This window comes from Temnothorax longispinosus, chromosome 10 (assembly GCF_030848805.1).
Source record: "Temnothorax longispinosus isolate EJ_2023e chromosome 10, Tlon_JGU_v1, whole genome shotgun sequence".
Lineage (NCBI taxonomy): Eukaryota > Metazoa > Arthropoda > Insecta > Hymenoptera > Formicidae > Temnothorax > Temnothorax longispinosus.
The window spans coordinates 19,927,339-19,949,123 of NC_092367.1; the positions used below are offsets into that span (position 1 = coordinate 19,927,339).

The 21,785-nt window shown below is 33.3% G+C and overlaps 1 protein-coding gene across 2 annotated transcripts in view; it reads right to left on the bottom strand.

Moving 5' to 3' along the window:
• Positions 1 to 21,785, bottom strand: part of LOC139820787 (semaphorin-1A) — a 207,594-nt gene that overhangs the window by 15,618 nt on the left and 170,191 nt on the right. For both annotated transcript variants that reach the window (XM_071791312.1, XM_071791311.1), the window contains exon 6: positions 1,533 to 1,620. In XM_071791312.1, the coding sequence (XP_071647413.1) occupies positions 1,533 to 1,620 (88 nt within the window). The remainder of the gene's footprint in view (positions 1 to 1,532; positions 1,621 to 21,785) is intronic.

Genomic DNA, 21,785 nt, shown 5'->3' on the forward strand with positions numbered 1-21,785 from the left:
GTTAAATCTATGTTTATATAATAAAAGTAATCTGTAATAAATAATAAAATGTTATACAATATATGGCCTGTGACGTGACGTAGTGTAAAACATCTTCCACTACTGTTTGCTATTTAAAATCATCTATATTTTTAGGATAATAAAGTTGAAATTTTAATGCAATAGATAATAGTAACAGATTTTGCACTAATCTGACAGTGAGACATCTCTGACTAATTCCAGAGCCAGTTCATTTCTTTAACGATTCTTTAACGCGTGTAAAGTCCATTCATCTTTAACCCTTAACTGGGGCAGTGTACATACTGCGTAACTAGAGCACATGGTTTTCATGAACTGATCTCCCCTCTCATGCTAAAAATAGCAAATACATTAAAAATAAGTTTACTGCAGGATAAAGAATTTCTAGAGAAACTTTAAGAGAAACAAATAAAGATATTTAAAACAAGCAAAAAATCTATTGAATATAAACAGAACCTCAGCTTCAAGATATATAATATATATTTTTAAAAGAGTTGTTCAGATTTTTAGAACCATATCATTGGTTAAGGAGATTGTGAGGAGAATCAAAACTGTTAAAAATTGTATATAAAATATTATTTAAAAAATAAAGAAACTTTTTCTTCACAGCATAACCTTGTTAACAAATTCAAATAAAAATATAATTATTTTCTTCGATATAAAATAATACTGAATTATAATAATAATAGAGAAAAACTGATCGTAAAGAAATAATAAATTCTGCAAACTATATATACAGACATATGGAAACAGACATATGTACGAAATCGCGTCATATATGAGTAATTGAGTACTTCCCGTACTTGAAGTCCTCCGTACGTGATAATAAAAAAGGGAATAATTTTTAAGAGAGAGAGAGAGAGAGTTGTCTGTCATAATGATTCACGCATATTTATCACATTCGCTATGGATGGGACACGCAAATCATGCGTGTATCTCAATCGCCTCTGTGCGGAATGTACAAGGACTCGTGATATTCGCGTCGAGCTCCTCGTTCTCACAAGCTACTCCACTCGTTGTAGAGCGGTCGAATCTCTCAAGTGGCACTTACCATCGTCAAAGCCACGCGTCGCCCGTCAAATCTGGTATGTAGTGTAGAACATATGTTTCAAAATGTAATAAAAATGTTCTCGATAAATGTTTTGCGCGGACGGACGGTTTTTGAAACTGCACAGAGTGGCACGGACTTCACGCAAAAATGTTTCAATAATACTACTATCCATTGATCGCGCCGAGATTGCTTTCATCCACGAGAAAGTCTATTCCTTGGAATATCACTTAAATTTCTCCAAAAAAAAAAAAAAAAAACGATATTTTAGGGACTAAACTTCTGTATGTTACAACTTACAGTCAGAATTTTATTTTTTGGAGTTTGTTTGAAAAAAATAAAATTCTCCAAAGTTTGAAAAAATATTAATTCATGTGGTGTTCGAGCTCATCGATTTAGTTGATTTCGCATAGCTTATAATACAATTGAACATATTATTCTAATTACTGTAAAAGAAGAAACTTACCGGCGAAAACTGCTGTGCTGTTGTGTCGTGGGTCGTAAGGACAAAGTCCCAAACCATCCGTATCGTCTTTCTTTATGTACGCCCCATCCTAAAACACAAACAAGAAATTTAGAATTAAAACATTTTTGCATAGATATTATACGGATATAGAATGTATAAAAGAGCATGCAACTTTTTTATTAAAACACAAAACGTTTTTTCATACAAGAGGTAGTTCAAATGTAATTTGAGGTCGTCAAGATAAGTGAATCACTCTAGACATGAAGAGTATCGCAACTGTGAAAAAAGGGGATTTAATGTCAGTCACGCTATTTCCCGGAAACGTGAGACGCGAGGAGCGGCTCGAAACTTCCTATCAGGAAATTGATTTTTCTTATGCAACATAGCTTTCTATTGAAATATTCATTTACATTTATGCATCCGTGGATATGCATTATGTGTATGTGTATATGTAAGTGGAAAGTCGCGTATTACCATTCTACAATAATATAGTTTCAAGATATGTGCAATTTAATAACTAATTCAAATCGTAATTGTACCGCGCGCGTATCTTTTTAGCTGTATGTTAATGGATAATCGAAATACAATATAATTTGTCTGGCTGTATCAGCCAGACTTTCAACCGTTTGCTGAAACGACAGTCGACGTGATAATAAAATAATTATATCGAATCAATTATGAGCGTGACCTATATGCTTTATCAAATGGCTATGCGATGATTACGACGATTGATTAGCGATTTTAATACTTTCCATTAATATTTCTTATAATTGTTACGTGTGAGCTACGTAATGAAAAATTTAGTGTCAATCAAATATACATGTATTTGCAAAAGTCAATTTATAAGAATAGATACTTGTTAATTTCAACGCTCCTTTAAAGATACAAATATTTAATAATAAAATTAACAATGTAACAAGCTAATCAGATTTGTAATATAATGAGCGCAGTCACGCTCTAATTACTCACAGGACCACAGTATCCGAGATTGACACTCTCTTCATTTGTTGTTGCCACAGGTACAATATATATCTCTTGTTTAATATTATTTTCATGCATGTTCAATATTGATTTTAGTGTATACAACAAATTCTTCATTCAGAGTGAAAATATCGATATTGTGATTTACCGCAAATGTAATAATATATCTCTCTCTTTGATTGATGTATCAATTTATGTTTACCATACTCGTTGTGCACTATATATATTTTGGATATCATCTATGTCCGTGACAAATGTCGAAATATTACAGCGATGCGCTCCGTTCTTACTCAATTCTGTAAATAAATCCAAGTTACATAACGATTCGGCAAGTACGATTGTTTTCGACCTACAGGAGATAGAGTAATAGCAACAGAGTAATAAAATTATTAACGTCGTCGTATCGATACAAAAAGCTTGAAATCTCGTATTCGTCGTTCGTACTTGTCTCTCACCGTATTGCGGAACCGTGATTGAGTTTGTTCGCGACCTACAGATTTTACGAACGTTCGTATCTAGAGCGAATTTGTGGTACAATAAACTGACTCAATAGACGATTGGAAAGCGAGTAGGACAAGCGAAAAATCTGCGTGTTGTTTTAGATTCCTTCATTTTGTCTACCGTCTAATTTCTCTTTTTATAGAATCGAAATAAATAAAATGTTGCATATTTAATCGTCAAAAGAGTTTAAAATCTATTTCAGGATTACTCTTAGAAATAATTCTTTATAAACTAATAATTAAGAATTAATTAATTAATCTTATAATATTTATCTGATAGGAAAATATATTATTATGTAAAATATTTTGTTATTAATGAGATGATAAAGTAACTTCAAAGATAGATTTAGCAATACATGCTTATACAAAAAATTATATTATATTAGAATCATTTACTTCAAAGGACATATTACAATGAGAATTTTGCAATTGTCTGATAAAGAATAGTTTCTGCTTGCTATGTGTTTCGCGGTATGAATGCTCGTCATTGAACTGTAATGACATCGTTTCGAGTCGTTGTTCATTGTAAGCCGCATTCGCAAACGTGTACAGACGTCGAAAAAAAAAATATATATATCGGAAAATCCGCTTGGTGCAGCGTAAGACAATTAAAAAAGTTGCAAGCGAGACCGCCGCGGCCGGCCACAGAAATATCCCGAATAACGTGAACAGTGTCGCAACTCGTGCATGTATACAACAATGCATGTAAAGAAATTGAAACGCAGCGGGGCTATTCGACGCAAACGGCTATTCGATGCACTGCAGCCCGCAGTTGGGTATTCCGAGACGCTGGTTGAGTCTCACGTACCTTCTAGGATCCTTTATATTTCTTCCGTTCGTTTCTCTCTAGATCTTTTCTTCTCTCTACTCTCCCCTTTTCTGCTCTCCTTGCTTGCCACGTATTCCCGCTTCATCTATTCTCATCTACTGGCAAGCAGTATCGTAACACGACCAAGACGAGAGACAGAGAATCGCGCGATAACTATTCTCAATCTATACCTACTTTTTCACTACTTATTTAATATCATTTAGAAATAAATAAATTTTTATATGTTGATTCTTTTCCGACATATAGGACAATACATATCTTTTTCAGATTAATTGGAGAATTTCTTGATTCATTTTTAATTATTTAGAATAGAATATATGTATATTCATACACACATAATATTTTATCCAAAATAATCTTGCAAATCTGTCAAAATCTTTTATACTCTTAATAGGAATACTTTGTATACGTAAACAACATGTTTTCGGTGTTTTAATATCAAAGTTTACCGGAATAATTCGAGGCATTGCCGTAAATTTTGCGAGAAAACAATTGCGAGGCGCTGCAGGAGACAATAACGAAGACGTAGGCGTGTTCGCACTTAAGATACGATAACGGCCTGATTTGTAGCAAGTAGGAAAACTTCATTATTAAGTTACACACTATTCTTCTTCAAGTATTTAATATATGACAATAAAAACGTTAATATAAATACATAGCTGTTATATAAAAAAGCATATTTTAATGGAATTAAGGCAGTCCCGCTTTAGTTAAACAATTGTCTTTCTATAAATCGTGCTATTTGCAAAATAATGGATTCATTTATCGTATAAATTCCAATTTAATTTTAGAACCTTATCACAGAGTACAAAATTATTTATAATAGTAAACTGTTTTATTATTATTCACTTATAATTCATTATAATAATATATTGATAGCTGTATTAAATTATGGTACCGTTGTTAGTATAGACAAATACTATCGAAGGTAGGAATACTGGATGTGACAGGATTATTCCGCACATATGAACATGCACATAACGCGCTCTAATCTCGCTCGATGGAGTTATAACAGCCTGTAAGTAGATGTAATTACAGCGTTCAATGAAATTTAATTATAGCTTAATCTCTGTGTTCTTAAAAGTCTATAATATGTTACCTGAATCATTTTGTTCATAGCACTTTAAATTGCAATATAATATATATGTAATATAAAATTTTTTCTTTTCTATAATACTTTCAAAGAATATCTGTATTTGATACAACATAGAAAAGATTTACAATAAAATAAATATAATTAAATATTCGGTATCTAAAATTCTTCTCTTTCAATTTTTATAAAGTGTACCAACTTTGAAATTACATCCCGTTTCACGTTGAACAATATTAGCTATAGCCGCGTGACTATATTATGAAACCGAACAAATTAAAGGTACTTCTTAAATCGTGATATGCGAGAAAGATACTAGACTTTCGCGGTGCGCGTATATAATCTTGCGAGAGATGTAATCATACCTACTCATTAATTATTTGCTGGTTTACACGGTGAGATTTTCCGTTGTAAATTTCGTGAGATATTGCTGTAATTGCGAAACACCGCGGGGAACGACCGCGAGTTTCATCTTCACACATTCGGCCTGTCGCGATATAATTTGTGCAAAGTTCGAAAACTTTCGAGTGTAAACTGCACGGTCCTCGCCTCCCACCGACATTGTTTCCCAACGATCACGACACAATGCCATGCGCTCCTGCGTGACAATGTACCGTTCACTGTTCCATCGTCCGGATTATCGCAATCGCAGTGGAAGTTATGTGCTGTACGTTTAATACATCGATACAGGTGTAAATAGACGAGCGAGTAAGCAAACAAAGCGATAACTAAGTTTACGCATATCGTTATTTTTATTTTGGTTTATTATTTATATATTTATTCATTCATTCATTCACGTGATTTCTGACACGTCCTCGTTTAAATAAAAATATATAAGTATAAATAAACAAAACAAGCAATCCGTTTCATTTTCCAGAAGATTATGTTTGAAAATTGAAAAATTAATATCCTTTGTCTCTTTTTCAAAGTTGAATAATAAGCTTCTATATATAAATTGCGATCCACAGCGTATTTATGTTGCGTATGGTTGACTCAATAAAAACAAATTTTATCAGTTTAAATAAAGTCTTACTTAAAAAAAGGAATGAGAAAAACTACCTATAGGAATTTGGTCTTATTGAAAAATGTTCGTGAAATATGATAATGGAAATCTTATTTTCATGCGTGATTTACAATTTCTATCGTAATCTCAATTTCTAAAAATTACTGATTGTGTCGTACGCATACGAAGAATTGTTGAATCGCGTTATTAACAATACATATTTTGCAGATGTTTATATAAAGATGGTTTTTAATTGAACAATTTGTAAGTCAATGAGATCAGCGGTGGATGAGTCGAAGTGCCGTTGAGACAGCTAGCAAACAAGTGCATCTCGCGTCTGCTAGATACGGGGCTTGCTTTTGTACAAGTAGTGAATTCCGACGTGAAACGAGAATTGCGGAGTGCTGCCTGAGATAATTTTGCGCTTCATCTCCGTACATGTATACACTTGCGGCATAATTCGCATCAAGTGGGAAAATTCGCGTACATCGTATATCGCGATTCGCGTCTGCTTCCGGCATCGTTCCCGCGACGATCAAAGTAACGACACTTCGAAGTAACGTTATTTGTCCCGATTAATAATGTCACCGAACTGTCTCGCGTATTAAAATGCGGCCGGCTTCCGAAGAAGCGCACACACAATCGATGGTAATAATAAACGAAAAAAAACCATTTCATATAAATTTTAATAAATATAATATGATAAATTTTTCATTTAATTTTTTACCATTAGGTGCTAAACATTTATTTGTCAGGAAATATATATTCTCAACATTTCAATTATTATTATATCAAATATCGAAAGATCATATAAAAAGAATGTCTCTTCAGTGCATTCTTTCATTAATATTAAAGCACACAAGTCATAATAACTTTTATGGTAATGTTACTTAAATCTTTCATACCGAAGGTTACCAACAATCTGCGCCAACACTTGAATAGATTAATTTCATTCGTCTTTATTTAATCTCAACAAAGTTCTAGTTCGTTATTTATTTCTCTTTGGTATCATGATAAAAATGTTAATTATTTTTTTCACATTGAGCCAATTCGGCTAAATATTATAATTCCAAGGGGGGAAGACAATAGTTTCTATAATTCTTTGTAATTCGTAGTGAGGAGAGAAAAGCCGGTTTTACAGTATGATCTCTCCAACAGGGTTTTAGCATTGTCTCGCGAATGATCAAAGTGACAATGTTACCGTATGAAGCATACTGTCAGATTGCAACTTGTTAATAATAGTGAATCAAGTACCGTCGTATTGAGACGTCGTAGTCACGCGACGCCAAATTATACGTCGAGAAAGAACGATGACAATGCAGCGTGATTTAAACGGTACAGTGGAAACGTATTCATTGTTTGACTCCTGCTGTGATCTGGTAAGCATTATTAATCTGTTTGTATCTACAATGATGTTTCACGCTGCATTATGGCATTAAATCCATTATGATGGATAACTACGCTGCGCTCTATGTGAAAATTTTATTTATAAGTTATTTAAGATTCTTTTGATGTTTTCTTCATATTCTACTGTTATTATTATATATTTTCATATATTTTTCTCTATAATACATGCATGAATGATAAATCAATTAAACAAGATTAACCTTAAACGATTATTATATTATAATAAATAGAAATAATCCTTTATTAATATTTAATTACAAATATTGCTGCAATCGATCACGATTGTAATATGTGTCACATATTTATAATCCAAATATAGTCAATATCAGAATAGCAATCGTACATTTATTTGTGTAAAAAGACCGCCAGCAAAAAAAATAAGAGTTCAGCAATATGATAGATTGATATAAAACATTTGTCATATTTGTCAAATAAAGTTGAAACAAAATTACACAATTTCGGAGCAATTTGTATTAAACAAAGTTATAGTTACCATTGACTTCTACGCTTTTCTATTTAGAAAAAAGTTTTTAATTTCTCTTTTAAAAAAGTCATATTAATAACTTTATATAAAGCAGAACTTAATAAAAACGCAACTTTTTTTGTTATTTTATTTACCAATAATATGAAAGAAACTTGCTATATCTGTTAATTTATAAATACTTTGTAAAAAGATTTTGTATTTTTTGAATCATGTAGCAATCGAGATTTAATAAAAAAAGCTTATGCTGCATTTGATATTTCAGTAACTCTGTCTCTCAAAAGGGTCGCTCAAAAACTTGGGCAAACATTACAAAGCGCATTTGTAAGACAGTCGCGGAGTGAGAACGTGAATTTTCCCAGAGCTTCATACAGCAAGTCGAATTTCCCAAATATCCATCATGTTGCGACAATGCCTCCGCGAAATCGATATTTTGTACGCTTTCGTGATGTGTGTTTACACGCGCGTGGTATTCGGTTACAAATTCCCCGCACTGCTATTTATCTGCGGATTCTCTCTTGCCAGCTTAAAATAGATTTTTCTTTGATAGTTTTAAAAGACCTCAATGAGGCTCTTGTATTAAATATAATAAAATATTTCAGCTTCGAAGACATGAATAAATGATAAAATTTGATTTTACATTTAACAAAATTTTTGTTTGGAAGTTATTCACAAATATAAAATAAAACAATTTTTTTAGTTTATAAATATTTAATAATACATGTTAATGTACGAGTCAATTGTTTCAGCCGTCTGGAAGAACTCTTTCTCTAAAATGCTCTAAGGAAGAGAACTCAGATTGAAAGAGACTTGGGGAACACAAGAAAAATAAATTCGTGAAAAAGGAAAGGGAATCAGCAGAAATGTGCAAGAAAATAGAAGAGAACCCTGGATGGTGTCGTGAGGCGGGAAAAAGGACTAAAGGAGGGAGAGAGAAAGAGAGCAACAACAGACTGAGATATCTACATCGAGAGGCAGAAAAGGAAGTGTTATTGGAAGAGTTGAAGTAAAAGTATCCAAGGGAAATAAATAATTCAACAGAGAGATTAAGAAAAAAACTATTTACAGATATAATATAGAAAATGCCCCCTCCTTAAGTATACTTTCTGTAAATTGTAAGTTCTTTGGTGAATTCTCGACAAAGACTCGATACTTCTTTGATAGAAATGCTAAAAAAGATTATCCTTCAGAAATAGGTCGCTTTATTGCACGTAGCTTTTGACATGCAATATAATAATTGGAATATCGAATATCGAATCATACATCGGTACCAATATTATAGTAGATATATACGCCGGCCCTAAAGAGTTAATAATAGAATAATTATTAGCACTAAAGAAAGTGGCACTAAAGAAAAAGAATCCGCTTCCAGATGCCGCAGGTCTTAGGTGCCTTGATTCTTTAGAAAAAAGGGAAAAGCTTGGACGGTAACGAGCAGAGCGCAACTGTCGGCCGATCGCGGCCGGCTCTTTTCGTCCGGTACATGAGAGAACCACCACTGAAATGGCTGACTAAAAGCTAAAAGCCGGACAGACGAAATCGAGAAAAGAGAGCGGAGAAATCGCGAATGTATTTCTCGTGGGAGGTAAGAGATAGATATAGGTAGATGGACCACGATAGAATGAGTCGAATGTTGCAGGAATACGAGGAGAGGCAGGGAGAAAAAAGAAAAAGAGACATCGAGAGCGAAAGAGAGAAGACAGGAGAGAGAATGGACGATGGTGAGGAAGTTTTTCCGACATGAGATTTACGCCAAAGGTCCGCGTGCACCACAAATACGTAACGTATATATATGCCGTGACCGTTCTACACACCGGACCGGGACTGTTTTCGTTTGAACGAGAACCAGATTTTCTTCCTCTCTCCCTTCTTCTCTCCGACGCCGACGCGTCCGTCCTCCGTCCGCGCCTCGCTCGCGTCTAGCAATTTCTTCTCATAGAAGAGACGAAATGCAGGCGTGGCGGGAGCATAAATCGCTAAATCTCGTCTGGCTATTTTCTACTACTATCGTGTTGCTATTGCTGCTGCTGCTGCTGCTTCTTCTTCCTAGTTTACGGAACAAGCGCAGACTTTACGTCGACCCTTCGTATTATCTTTCAATGTGGCATTCAAAATTTGAACGAATCTAAAAGAAGGAGCTTCGGTGGCGAGATATAGGAGATCGTCTTTCGCACGGGAATATCATCTATCTGTTGTGGCATATAGAATCTTCAAGATCCAAGGTTTCAAAATTGAGGCTTATCTAGGTATCTGGAGCATAAATCTATTGATGCAAAAATAATCTTACATTTTGAATAAATTACGATTAAATAAAAAAATATAGCATGCGTTAAGGATAACTTTTCTTCAAACATCAATTGTTCATAAATTATATTTTTTATTCGCGAAAATGTAATGAGACATTACAATACTGCAAATCTTCAAATAATAAGAACACACTGATATATATTCAAACTATATCATTTATATTACTAAACACAGTTTTATTAACAGGAATTTATTGAAAATATAAAGTCATATGTTGTGCTTATTAGCATTTTTTAATAATTTAGTCTATCCAAATTCTTAACTTCCAATCATTTATTTTCATCCAATCATTTATTTAACTAAGATATAAATTACATAGATATAAATTACATAGATGCTAGAATTTTAAAATATACGATCATAATTATATATTTTTAGTTTAGAATTCAATATTCTTGGTCGATAAAACGCCATAATATTCTTGAACAACTTGCATACGAATGATATTATGCAGAATAAGTTATCCTACCAAGTAGCAGTTTTGAATAAATAAAGTTTAAAATGCAGCGTTCCATGTTATCGAATAAGCTATACGCAGTTGACTTTTCAAAACTTTATGGATCATCCCATTTTTGCATATACAGATAAAAATACAGATAAAAATATACAGATAAAAAGCTAAAATATGTTTAATTGCGTAAATAAACAGATATCTCGCCAGTATCAACAGAAAATATTATAATTATATTTTTTAAATATTATCAATTTCAGTCAAATACCATCATTTTCCAATAATATCTCATGAATAGTATATTTAAAAAAGTATCCAGCTTGCAACTATGTTAATTTATATCTATTAATATTTCATTTCCGCTGGAAATATTAAAACCAAAAGCTTTCGAGAAAAATAAAAAAAAGGATGAAATAATTTATAATTATAAATAATTTTTTCGAAAGTTAGTTTTACAGTTATAATACTTTTCATCAAAGTTATCAATAATTATGCTTTATGTCGTTCATCAGATTTACATAATCAACTTTTAATTTTCATTTTACGTAGTAAAATCCTTATATTTGTTTAAAAAAGCATAATTAACGATTACTTTAAACTACAACGAAAAATATTATTGTCTAGAATGAGCATTTTTTGAAACAAATTTAGCTTAATAAAATCGGAACAAAAGTGGCTTTACATCCAGTTTTAAACAGCATTGTTCAACAAGTATATCCCAAACAAAGTGTAATTTCTCATTCAGCTGAATTTAACTTTTGTGATAAGAAACATTTATTCTGCCTTTTTATATTTTTTAATAAATTGAGGATATAAGCAACTTTTATATGAGATGTTTTGCTTGAAGGCACTTGGCATATACGTGAGAAAAACGGCAATGGATCCGAGAATTACCTTAATGATTGAACTTTTCCAAGATTGATCTCAAATGAATTCGAGAGAAAGTGCCCACGCATGTAAACTTATAGGCATCTCTCTTTAATTCTTAGATAAATGTTAATGATACAGTTGCTACAACTTAGAACTTGTAATGCGTATTACTAATCGTTCATCGCGAATTTTCATGCAAGCACGCGGTATCTCAACTTATCGCGATTTTCCTCGTCTCCTCGAAGAGCTGCAATTACGTTTATTTCACCTAGTACGGAGCAACTCAATCATGAGATATTTCGAGACGTCGTTCCCAACGACGACTTCTCTACCGTAATCAAGGAAAGATTTTGGTCGTCCGCGAATAAATCTCATGAGTCGTTCATATAACGATTTCTACTATTCTTCTTGAATTATTCACAGCGCTTCTTATTGAAAATCATGAAATAAGAAGCGCATGAAATAAGCACAAAATAAGTCATAAAAAGAGGAAGAAGGGGAGAGAAAAAAGAAAATTACATACAAAAAGAAGTATACATATAAATTAAATATATATGTAAAACGAATTTTGTGATATTATTATATATTATTTACATTCAATTTGCTTGATTGGAAGTATAAAAGATATGTCTCTTGATCGTTATAATAGCTTTTATAACAGGTGCAATCACATTCAATTCTCAGTCGCGCAAAAATCCTATCAGAATTAATAAAAAAGTTACTGCATCGCGAAGCGAGAAATCGAATATCGGCGATCGACCGGCCGTGATCGGATATTATTCCGAATCGTGAGATATCGGCACGTGAGAACGATCGGGGAGTAATCTCGGCGCGAATTACACGCATCTGCAGCGGTCGCCGTGCACCGTGAGGTGCAGCGAATGCGACAAGACACAAATGCCAATATATCTGCGGCGGACAGTACATCACAATAGTGGTCAGAGAGCGTGCGGCCGCTTCCGTCCTCCTTCCGATATCGTTATTCCGCGATCAACATGGATTGACGAATACGCGCGACGTGCCGATGAATTTTAATCGCGTACATATTCGTACGGCTCGTGACGTTAACACGAGATTCGTCGACCGTGAAATTGCCGTTACACTATACGACTATACTAGAAGAAATATATTATATGTTTCCAATGTGTCTATATATAAACATTCTCTTTAAATAGATACTTCTTATATCTACGTCTGGATGCATTGACATATTTTTCTACTTCCCAAAGATGTAATTTATGAATATTTTTGAGAATAAAATAGTAATAATTGAATTGTTACTGAATAATTACAAACATTTTTTAAAAGTAGGTAAAAGTTTACCTTATAGGTAAAACAAGATTATAATTCTCTTTTCGTTGTTATATATTTTTTATAAGTTTTTTTTGTTTTCAAAGTCCATATGATTTATCCCTTACACTCGATACTTGTTTACTTGTTTTACTGTGTGAGACCTAACTAACCACCCCTTTGAGGATTGTTAGTTTGCAGCATCCCCCCAAATTGTTATGAAACGCTCGGCAGATGATGCAAGTGGAATGTTTGAGAGAAATTTGTTTAGACATTGTTATTTTACGTTCTGTATTTGACCAAGCAATTTTGACGAATTGCCTACTTCACTCAGCAAATCGAAAACCAACACATTGAATGACACTCTTTTTTTTTCAATTTGAAGCATCACATCCCTGTATATAGTTGTGCAATAAAATTCTGAATTATATAATATCAGCTATATGGTTCGATGGTTTCAAGCGGATTATGGCAATCATTGATTTTGGCTAACCCAACAATATCATATATAGTATATCTTTTTTATTGTTGGATATTTCAACCGAAAATGCACAAAACAAATGGAATATGCTTAAATTTTTATTTATGAAATATCACGTAATCTCATTTTTGTATCTAATTTTACAATATATTTAAGTTCTGTATATGCATATAGAGGGGTAAAAACCATAATGGTGTAAGTCAAATTTTTAAAAATATTTTCTTGCGTGCATAGATGCGATTTATATATTGTACAGATTGCATCTATGCACAGAAGAAAATATTTTAAAAAATTTGACTTACACCACTATGTTTTTTACTCCTCCATATATAAAATCTTATCAATAATCTTGTTAATAATTATTAATTTTTAAGTGTTTTATGATAGTATATAAATTAAAAAATTTTTAAACGTAATACATTTGTCAAGAGCATTTTCAAATTTTCTTGTGCAGAATAGAAAAATCGCATCAATTAAGAATATACATCAAGAAATACGAAATAATTGTCGTTTGCAATTAGACGAATATAAATGCGCAATGATAATATGAGAAAATAGAGCACGTAATATTATATTATTTTATTTTGAAATTGTCTTTCTTTACCTAATATAGTTTCCAAGATTTGTCACAGTTTCATGGAACAGCGTGTACATATACGTGTACGTTTCGATTAGAATTACAAAGAGACTAAAAAAGAAACTACTACTACTACCTAGATAAAAGAACTGGAAGTTGTTTAAATATATGCGCGCGGATATACGTAGTGGTACGAGAAGAGTGGTACTAAAAAGTAATTGTCTGTATAACATACAGTAAAAACATTTCTGTTACATCTTGTTTTCTTTTGTGAATATGATGCACATTAACATTACTGCAGTCACTATATTTTCTACCGAAATAACAATTTATAAACAGTTTACGGATCGTTAAAATAGAAAAAAATATATTCAATTATATTTTATATTCAATTTTGCTAAAAAGTTTTCATAAACATTTTGATAATTACATGTATTTATTTAGAATCTTTATATTATCACGACATATATACGCGATTGTCATAAAAAGGAGAATCAAATTTTCTTACGTATAAGAAAGTAGAGTGGTACGCTTTGATAAGTGATAAATCGTATTCCTTCCGCAATAAAAACCAAATCTCTCAAGTGAGAGGTTTTACAAATGTCCTTTTAACCATAGTTCCTATGGCCAGCTCCAAGACAATTTTTCTCTAGCGGAAATGAGGAGAGTCATTATTTATTGCACTTCCATTCTCTTATATATCTTCAAATTAAAATTCTATTCAGGTAAGACCAATTTAAAATTAAACGAAAAATACCAATTTGTCATCTATTTCCTTTTATAAAGTTTTGTCAGGAGCATTCCTATAATTAATTTTAAAAGTCTCCTTTAGATTTTTCTTCTTCTTCATGTTTTGCGTCAAATAAATTATTGTAAATACTTTGTTGCAATTATAGCTTCTAATGTAGCATACATACAAATATATAAAACTCCGCATCTTTGCACATAGTCATCGTACTACTCAAACACGTGTAACGGAAAACGATGGTGCTTTTAGTGATATCCGATAGCACTTAGTAATTGGCTTCTTGCCGAGGTAATTATATAAAAAAGGTAAAAAAGAAAAAAAGAGACCGTGGCTGTGATCTTGCACGTATGTGTATCGCGCGCGCGCGCGATCACGTAGTGCCGGACGAGCCGATAGCCAATAAGGTTGAGAAAGTCGAAAGATCAACCGGTACATTAACAAGGGGTACTTTCGTGATAAAGTATTTAACATGGGTTTGTAGGTTGCAGACGATAGAGCATTTAGCCGCCCGGACTGCAGTTTAGGTGCAACGCGGCGATGTGCACGGGCGCGTTTACGGGGTAGGTGTCGGTGAGAGAGAAACGGAAGGGCGAACACCCTCCGCACTCGGACCACAGGGGTGCTCTGGGTCGGGCTAGGTATAGGTATCGTGATAGCTAGCTCACCCTGGCTACGCTCCAAAACATCGTGCTGCACGACCCGTATCTCTCGCGTCTCCTTCTACGAGCAGCTTGGCGTACGGAGAGACGCGCGTTATTGCCTCGCGCGGCGTTTACCCCCGGCTCTATCTGTGTAACTCCTACTCTACTCTATCCAGCGTTACATCCGGCCCTGTCCTTCCTGCAGAAATTTACTTACGCGAGGAATCGATCGTCATCGCCGTACAGCGAAACACGAAGTGTTGTTGTTGTTGTTGTTGTTGGCGAAAGGGGAGAAGAGGGTACATTCAAATATCACGAAGCGGATTTGAGCGATTTAAATATCACGCGAGATACGATAGAAAGCTTTCAGCGTGTTCTTCGTTTGAAAACTGCTCTTCTGAGCGAAGAATGTGTATTATAAAGAAGGGAAAATATGTATTATAGGGTGCATTTAGTTGCAAAGAGAATATATATTCTCTTTATAACTAAAGTAAAAATGTATGTATAGCGGCTAATGACATTGTGCCAAATATGATTGGCTATTTAATAATTTAAACTCATGACTCTCGTCTGTTAGAAATTTTGCAGAAATTACTCTCCAGATACGTGCTGTATACTGACGTTTATCTCCGGTCATGCAGTCTTTATTACAGTTCTGGAGCTATCTCATATGGAGCTCTATGTCATATCTCTATCATTTATAATTTATAATTAAATGAAAGTACGTGCAAACAAGTGATATCAATTAATAAAACTTTTTTCTCAGATTGCCAATGGATTGTCATTCAACTTTACGTATATCCGATTATTTATCTACGTTTTATTGAATATATATTTATATACATGTATTCTCGTAATAAATTAAAATTGCTGCATAAGAGATAGCAACGACAACTCTTGAAAGACTAGAACTTTTTCGTCGACACATATATATATATATATATATATGTAGGTCCGGAAGTATGTTCCGGGACTTTTATTTTTTACATCGGTATATTCCAGGACATTTGGCAGTTTCCAGGACTGTCCTGGAAAAAATTCATGTCCTACGGCACGTTTCGGGACAATTTTTTGAATCTGATTACATATATGCGTTATATTCCAGGACTGTACATTTCAAAAAACGTAAACAGTCCCGGAACATACCTCTAGACCTACATATATATATATATATATATATGAAGTGTCCTAAATTTATAACTTTCAATTGTAGATACCGGAAACCAAACTACGAACTGGAATTACTGATAATTTTCAACATACAAATAACTCAAAGTAAAAAACGAAATCAAAGTGGACAAAAAACATCGTTAAATGATAAAGCATAGCTCTCTGGAGCTGACCTAAAATAAACCTTAATAAATCTTTAATTTGAGAGATGACTGTAAATAACGTTAAATTAGAAAGTTGTAACAAACTGTGGTCTTCTCTTTTATAAAAGTTTTGCAAAAGAAAAATTTATTACGAAAGTTCGTCAGGCAACCATATCTAAGGGCACTGCAAGTTTCAAACAGGCTATGTAATTTAAATATTTATTCAAAATAACGAAGTCGTGATTTTGATCAAATAACCGATGCAAGAAAATTAAATTGTAAAAATATAATAAATTATATTTATACGAACGGATCTTTTAATCTCTCCATTGTATAAATATATTGCTGTTTATTGAAAAATATAAAATAGATTTAATATACACATAATAAAAATTAATATTATTTTATGAAACTTTTAATTCTAATAAACTTTCCTTTAAAAATCGGGTCATATAGAAAGAATCGTAAACCTAACAAAATTTATGATAAAAAAATTAAAGCTGAAACTTATATTTTTGCGTTTATATGTGCATATTGCTACAAAGAAGAATACAAATTGCGTTCATAGCCACGAGATACGTTTTTTGTAGTCGGTATAATACATGTTCAAATGGGTAAATAAAATTTATTTAACAATTCATAAGTGAGTAATTGGCGTGGCATGCAGTTTGCGTAATAACACGCGACATCGTTTCGCTCTGACACGCCACTACGTAATCCGTTACGAATCCGTCACCTTCAACGTTACGAATCTGAATATTTTAGATACGTAAATGTTGGTATATTGGCGAAATCAATTACCTATCGTTAACGCATATCTACAATCGTTTGTATATCGCATTGCGCGTTATATAAGCGAATATTGTTCTCCGATATATCTTGATGTGTTGTACAAATCGCGCATTTATATGTATTGCGAGTAATCTGGTAACGCTTTATAAATTAAAGCTTACATGACTTAAAATGATTCGCGCGATCGTGAATAAGTGAAAAAGAGATACAGCACTGCGATTTCTTCTATTATTTCAGCTAGATGAGTACGTTTGACAACACGTTTAGCATGATATATAATTTTACTCGTTTATCTCAAGCTTTGTTTTCGAGAATTCTCGTATCGAAATATATCATATGGTAGATTAAAATTTGCTCGTGAAGTATCAGTCCTGTCATTGCTAAGGGATTTACCAAATTGAAATACTTGTACAAACCGGTTCGGTTCATACGACGTGAAATTTTGTTTCCATCGTCGATCAATTGATCACGTATGCGCAACCAAATCAAACGCATTGTAACTAGGACGCCACGTGCATCGGTGGAGACCGCACGAATAAATTGTGATTATACAGGCCGCATTGCTATACGCGTCGAATTCGCCGCAATGAAAAACAGCCGTATTTATTCTCAACTTAATAAATATTGATCGCGTGCACTTCCATACTGCTGCAGTTTCGCGTTTCGCGCCATTCAGTCCTTCTTTTTTTTTTATTTTCAGAAAATACAATCACTGCGGTTGTATATTAACGAGGAAAACGCCACGGGAATGAGTATTTTCTCATCATTGAATTCTCGAAGCGATACGTCGCGTCGCGTCGGCCAGATCGACGTATTCGTCGATACTTACAATTAAGCACATCCGACAATTGCAAAATAAACGTAACTTATTCACATCGGATAAATCGTGATTATCCGATTGTAGGTCATCGTCAGATGACCAATAATAACACAGTAATAATATAGTTTGATAGAACTAACAAGAGAATTTAAATGTTTAAAAAGATACGGAATTAAGGAATATTTTACGAAGATAGTGGTGTATATTTTACCACGCATACAGGAACAAAATATTCTAATATAAATTACATAAAAAAGTACATCCTTTTTATAATAACGTTCTACAAACGTAATTTGCGTAAAGCAAATATTTGTTTTGAAAAAGATTCATATCCACTGTAGCGCTCGAAACCTAACAATAGATTAAAAAAAAATCTACTACATTCTTGCGTAATAATTGTTTATATACGCTCGAGTGGACGTATTGTTTCTGCATATATCGCAGTTGTGTGATGCATTTGCAATTTATTAACTTGACTCGCAACTCGATGCGTTTCATGCAATTCAACGTATGAAGTTCATATCAATATCTGATAACGGAAAGTTTGTACATATTAGTTTCCTCTTTCGACGTGAGCTGAATAGGATGCCATCGCGCACAGTTCCTTAATTTTATTTAACTAATTTTATTTTTGGCTACAAAATCAATTTGATGTTATCTTGTTTCGATATAGATATAGGAAAGTCATTTACATATGAATCAGAAATAGATGCAAATTCATATCCATACCACTCTCGACGGGTCAATATTTGTAAAAGCCTATCCGCCGCAATCCGCGATCGATGGTATACATAAATAAACGAGATACACCGGATTCGCGCATCGATCGCGGATTCGTATCGCGATCGCGATTACGCGCAATTAACGCGTGACAATGAGAAATGCGCGTTATACGCGTTTCCAAATTAGTAGATATCGATCGTTTCTTCGACGAGCACCTCGATGAATAACGCACGTGCAACCACGCAAGCGACTAGTTCATAAATATTTAATATTTGGATTGATACTACGACCAATTCGGCGGATCGATATAGTATACATAATTAAACGCGCATGCAGCAGCTACAAAATTGTATCGATGAAATCGCGCGAATAAATCACAGTTTATCCGCTTACGGTGCTTACTGTATTATTACCACGTTTCGCAAAAATATGGGATATTTTTATATTAATTAGTTAGCCGCATTTATTTACGAATTTGAAGCGAGCAAACCTGGCTTAGCATATGAAATAATTGATGTTTATATCGATTGGACATAAAATAAGAGTGATTCCAACAAGTTTTGAGAATGATTAGAGGTATGTCTTATACCAACTTTCAATGTTTTAATATAAAAATTATTTTTTTAAATATTACAAAAGAAAAAATAATGTAAATAGAAAACGAATAAATTACTACTTGTATATAAAATTTATAATATTTTATAGATTTCAACTACATTTTTGATTTTATAAATTTTAATATTTATACATACAGTTTTGAATGTAATAAATTTAAAAAGTGCAATATAAATTTAATAAAAAAAAACAAGAGAATTTGTAAAATTGTGTTATTTCTTTTTAAATATCGCAAAATTTATCAAATCCTGTTTTTTGTAATCAGAAGTTGCGATCTAGCTGTTATCTAGAATTTAATGAATAGGAAACGTTTTAAAAATTTGATACTCCGCTACATTTCAACTTCGTAATGTTGTGCAGTTAATATTTTAGACTGACGGTTTCGCAACAATGCCCTGCGGAGCCCCGAGGCGTTGCGGAATGCCCTCGCTTAAATAGTAATAAAAAAACGACATTATTTTTGAAACACATAACGACAGTCACTATTTAGAGTGAATTAAATGTAGGCAAAACTGGATATGAGAAACGCAATATACCGTTAAAATACCAAAAATTTTGAAGAAAAGACCCCACAAGTAATCCCAATATTGATAAATAAATTCCATGAGTTTTTTTCAAACTTAAATATAAAAAATAATACTTTAAGACCAGAATAATTTCTTAGTCTGTAAAACGTTTTATTTCGATTCAAAATCATGCGCTTGGTAATCACACGATCATTGAATTACTTTTCCTTCTGCTTTCAAAATAATTGAGATACGTCCAATAAAATTTAAATATTCAAACAGTATTAACAATGCAGATTCTCAGAGCGCGGTTAGTGACGAGCTATATCTGTCGTCATGTTTAGAAAATCGACCGGATTTGATCAGCAACAGAGATTATATTACATTAGGATGCACACGCACGAACTCTAATAGCATAATTTCACTGTCCTTTATGTATCTGTATATTATTGAGTAAATGGAATTTGTGATAAGCATTGCAAGACCGTGAAAGGTTTTGGACTGCTGTGATAGCTAATTGAGAACAGCACGATGATGAATATTATTAAATAAATTGAAATGTGCGAGAAAATGGCAAATAAAATAATAAACAGCTGAATAATCCAGCAGAGACGTGACGAAACGTAAAAGAGAATGATTATATAACATAAAAAAAAGGATTGTTATTACCGCCGTCATTCGCCATTATCTGTAAGAATTTTAAATTTAAAAGCATCGCAATCTAATCAATATTGACGTAGAAGTCCCTTGTAATCCTTTCTCAGCGGAAGAAACGTCGATATACGTATTATTAAATATATTCTGGGTATCCTGATCGAATCAGACCGCGAGTACTCGAGACGTTTCTCAAGAACGAAGGGACCTCCTTCGGAACGGAAGCAGCCTCTGCAAGACGGTGAATTCAGCCGGAATTCCCATTGGGAACCGACGGGCGACTGGTCGTCTTGTATACGCGACGAAACCTATTCTCGCGATACGCGAAGAAGGAAGACAAAAGGAGGGAGAGGTACAATGAGCCGATTAATTATTCCAATTAACCACGACTGTCCTCGGCGAATCTTTATTTAACCGTTAGTTCATTCACAGGGCGCTTCCTTACACGTGTACCACGTATACACGAGGCACAATGCCGTAATGTAAAGCGGTACTTGTTCCTGGGAACCCGCGCGCCATACGTACAATGATAGATGTTCTTAGGTAGCTCTAGATAAAACCCGCGGGAGGCGAAAATAACTGTCCGCAGGCGAATGAACCGGTTGGAAGACGCTTGCTGGATTATTCATTAAATGCAAATTTTAACTTGTCTTACTCGAGATAATGTCACAAAATTATAGAAGCTCACTCAGAAATTTGTGGTAGAGAGATCTAATAAAGTTTAAATTAATAACACTCTGCTTGAAGTTCAAATATCGCCAAAAATAACTAGGACTTGATAGTAATGTCTCCTGTTGTTGCGAGCGACGTCCTACGTTGCCCGTTTTATGATCGTTAATGAGAAAAGTTCGTGATTACTTCGATGTGGATATATATGTACAATTGTATCTTAAACCAACGAAAAATGTCGCTCGTACATAAACGAAATTCATGTCTAATGAAGATACAATAAAGTTAAAATTATAAAAGTTTTTTATAATTTATTATTATTCATTACTGATGACAAGATTTTCTACAATAATGAAGTATACTAATTGTAAATAGTAAATTACAAAAAGGCTTTATTAAATATATTGTAGTTTTATTAGTCGGAAATATGATTTATTTAAATATTTTATATTAAATTTTTGTGCAATGTGTTTGTTGCCACATGTTACACTCTATTTTCATTGCA